Source organism: Lathyrus oleraceus, chromosome 1 (assembly GCF_024323335.1).
Source record: "Lathyrus oleraceus cultivar Zhongwan6 chromosome 1, CAAS_Psat_ZW6_1.0, whole genome shotgun sequence".
Lineage (NCBI taxonomy): Eukaryota > Viridiplantae > Streptophyta > Magnoliopsida > Fabales > Fabaceae > Lathyrus > Lathyrus oleraceus.
In genome coordinates, this window is record NC_066579.1 from 400641349 (window position 1) to 400645465 (window position 4117).

Sequence of the window (4117 nt, forward strand, 5' to 3'; positions counted from 1 at the left end):
TTAGTGGTCCTTGTTTATAGTATCCAACTAATTTGAGGATTAGGTGTTTTTCTATTATGTAAGTGACTGACTTTATATGCCATATTGCGCCATCATGTAGCAAAAATTCGTCAATATATTAAGATGGTGGATTTCAAAGTGGCGCACTTAGCTCTAAAGGTAACACTAATCAAAGTGATTAGAGTATCTTTGATCAATAAAAATTAGCATACTTTTTTTTGTGTGTGTAAAAATCGGATATTCTCCACACGGTTATATTGATATCAACTAAGCTAATTTTGTAGCTGAGATTCCTAAAACACAGTTACATGCAAAGCCGGAAATGGCATATACAATCTCCCAACATTGTAATTTCCAATGATTTATGTGTGAATTATTAATACCTCCCTAGTTCATTATTCATATTGTCTCATACACTAAAGAGCCGCACCAATTACCTATAAAATTATTCCATCATATTGTTTTCAAATAAACATGGAATTTGCACTCATATCAACCATCATTCTCATCTCAATTTTCCCTCAAACATCTATTTCTTATCACCTTGAAACTACTTTCCTTCAATGTTTTTCATCCTATTCAAACTCAACTACAAAAGTAGTACTCACACAGAACAGTTCATCGTATGCATCTCTCTTACAATCCTCCATAAGAAACCATAGATTTTCAGATACTTCTGTTCCAAAACCAAACCTTATTGTTACACCAAATAACCTATTCCAAATCCAAACAACAATACTTTGTTCGAAAAAACATGGACTGCAAATAAGAGTTAGAAGTGGTGGACATGACTATGAAGGTCTTTCTTATATCTCTAACCTTCCATTTCTAATCATTGATCTCACATACCTTAGATCAATAACTATTGACATCAAAGAAGAAAGTGCATGGATTCAATCAGGTGCTACACTTGGAGAACTCTACTATGCAATAGCAAATCAAAGTAAAGTTCATGGTTTTCCAGCTGGAAGCTGTCCTACTATTGGTGTAGGAGGTCACTTCAGTGGAGGTGGATTCGGTACATTGTTTCGAAAATACGGTCTTTCAGCCGATAACGTAATCGATGCTCAAATAGTAGATGTTAATGGAAAGATACTTGATAGAAAGTTAATGGGTGAGAATCTATTTTGGGCTATTAGAGGAGGTGGAGGTTCAAGCTTTGGAGTGATCACTGCATGGAAAATCAACCTTGTGCATGTTCCTTCAACAGTAACAATTTTCAGTATTCCAAAAAGTTTGGATCAAAATGCTACAACCCTTTTCATGAAATGGCAAAGTATAGCTGAAAAGCTTCCTAATGAACTTTTTCTTCACTCAGTTATAGGAGTTGGTGCTAGTTCATCTTCTGATGGTGGAAAAACAGTACTTGTTTCTTTCACAGGACTATATCTTGGAAAAGCTGAAAATTTGCTTCCTTTGATGGAGAATAGCTTTTCAGAATTAGGTTTGAAAAATGATAACTTCACTGAGATGAGTTGGATTCAATCCGTTCTTTATTTTGGAGGCTACTCCATCAATGATTCATTGGAAGTGTTACTTCAAAGAAACCAAACATCACCAAGTTTCAAAGCAAAATCAGACTTTGTGAAAGAACCAATTGATATTTCAGGTTTGGAAGGATTATGGAACATGTTACTTGAAGAAAAAGCACCAACTTTGATTATGACACCATATGGAGGGAGAATGAGTGAGATTTCAGAATCAGAAACTCCATTTCCACATAGAAATGGGAATATTTATGATATTCAATATTTGGTGAGTTGGGATTCAAATGAAGAAACATCAAAGCATATAGATTGGATGAGAAGGTTATATGCATACATGACACCATATGTTACAAAGAGTCCAAGAGCTGCATATTTGAATTATAGGGACCTTGACATAGGAATGAATATAGGTAATGCAAGTTATGTAGAAGCAAAATCTTGGGGCATGAAATATTTCAAGTCTAATTTTGAAAGATTGGCACAAGTAAAAGATGAAGTTGATCCTAGCAATTTCTTTAGGCATGAGCAGAGTATTCCACCTTTTTCTTATTGATGTATTTACCTACTTTACTTTTTTCTTTTTACACAAGTAACTAAATTACCAAGTTGGTTATGTTGTAGGGCCTAGTTAGTGATTGTAAGTACAACTGGTATGTATAAATAATCACTTTGTGAAGTGCAATTGCATACAAAGTTAATTCCGTTTTTTTCTCTTTCTCTTCTTTGTGTGCCTGTAAATATAGCTGTAACAAGTGGTATCTAGAATCTTAAGCTCATGAGTATTTAAGTGTTCAAGATTTGGTGTCAATTTTTGTTGTTCATTAAGAGAACAATGACAAGTTTTTTTTTGAAGAATATTGAAAAAAATATCAGTGGGAAGCTCCCATTTCTAATAGCAAGAATTGAGATAGATGGAACAAGAAAATGAAAACCATCTTTGAGTTTTAAGATGTGATAGTAATAATGCATATTAAATGTCTGCAAGACCTTTTCAATGATGCATCAAATGTTAATATTATTTTCAATAAAGAATTGAAGAAGGATTCAAGACTATGTTCTTCATCCATCAATATGTTGATAACGTAAATTTCTAAAAAAATAAAGTTAAGAGTCCTAATTCATCGAGTGAGGAATGACAATTGTTTTAGAAAGGTCGTGTTGGTGATGACAAACTCAAGAAAGTTCGCTTACAAATTTTGAGAAGATAATTTGAGTTGTTGCATATAGAGAATAATCACAAAGTTGATGAGTATTTCAACAAGATCACACAAATTACCAATAAGTTGAAGAGTTGTGGTGAAGTTGTTTCTAATCAAACCAACGTGAACAAAGTGATGTGAACTCTCTCCTCCAAATTTGATTACATTGGGATGACAATTGAGGAATCAAAGGATTTTTCTATCATGAAGATTGAGGGATTAGTGTTCCTTATAAGCACAGGAACAAATGGTTAGTCTTTTTTCCACATTGTCATCCCACCACCGTTTTTAGATGTTTGTAGCTAACATCCAACCAAAAATCAAAAATATGAGAGAAGTCGTGTTTCTTCCTTCTAAACTGTGAATTGAAGTAGTTAGTCTCTTTTCCACAAGAAACTTGGAGCTATTAATCTTCAAGCTTAAAAAACACCTTAGGAGCTTTTAACACCGGGATGAGATCTTGAGCTGAAACTTGATTTTATACTGGGCTTACGAAAAACCTATGAGATTTTACCACCAGGATGATCTCAAACCAAAACAAGCTTTTACCACCAGGATGAGCTTTAAATGGGACTTGGTTTTATCGTGGGCTAACCAATATCCTATGAGATTTTACCACAAGTTGATCTCGAACCTTGAAATCTTTTGAATGAGCTGAGCTTTCGAACCTAAATGGAGACTTGATCACACAATCCCCAAACCAAAGCTTTTTACGGATTTAGTTCCGAACTCAAACAATCAAAAAATGGATAAAATGTTAAACCAAGGTAAAAATAAAAACTTCCTTGGTGAACTTTTAAATCTACTCTTCTAAAATTTATAACATCCTTACTCACAAAACAACTTTCTCAAAAAGTAATTCGGATAAATTTTTTAGTGAGAGAAAAAAAACAAAAGAATTTTTTAGAGAGAGAGTGAAAAGTGTGAAATAAATCACGTTTATGAATGGAAAATGGAGTAATCAATCCCCCATTCATTGATGTGGTAAACGAAACAAAACAAACGTTTATTTATAGGCTAACCTCTAGCATGTAAAAGAACGCAATACTTTATGGATGTAATAAAATGAAACAAACCTCCCCCTATTTAATAGTTGTCAACTATTAAATAGTGATGATTTATTTCACATTAAAGGTTAGCCGAATTACATCCATAAAAAGAGCGTGAAATAAATACTTATGGAGAAATTGACCTCTATTTATGGGAAGGTTGGAATGAAAAGGGAAAAAGTTTTATGACCAATAATGATGTGTCAATTGATTGGAATCAAACTCCAATTGATTGATAGTCCCGTGCTAAGCGATTAATGAGCCAAAAATGGTGAGTAACAATATTTAGCTATTACCAGTCATTAAGGCATTGTCCTAAACAATTAGGGCACATTTCTGAACTTCTTCAATCGATGGTCATAAGGTATCAATCTCTTGGCAA

The 4117-nt window shown here is 33.5% G+C and overlaps 1 protein-coding gene across 1 annotated transcript; it reads left to right on the forward strand.

The window, feature by feature from the left end:
- Positions 1-233: 233 nt before the first annotated feature.
- On the forward strand, positions 234-2278 carry LOC127075030 (tetrahydroberberine oxidase). The gene has a single exon (XM_051016476.1). The coding sequence runs from the start codon at positions 475-477 to the stop codon at positions 2038-2040; it is 1566 nt and encodes a 521-aa protein (XP_050872433.1). The 5' UTR covers positions 234-474; the 3' UTR covers positions 2041-2278.
- Positions 2279-4117: the final 1839 nt, after the last annotated feature.

Excerpts from the sequence above, each read along its gene's own strand:
- LOC127075030 (XM_051016476.1), top strand. The coding sequence starts at position 475 with ATGGAATTTGCACTCATATCAACCATCATTCTCATCTCAATTTTCCCT.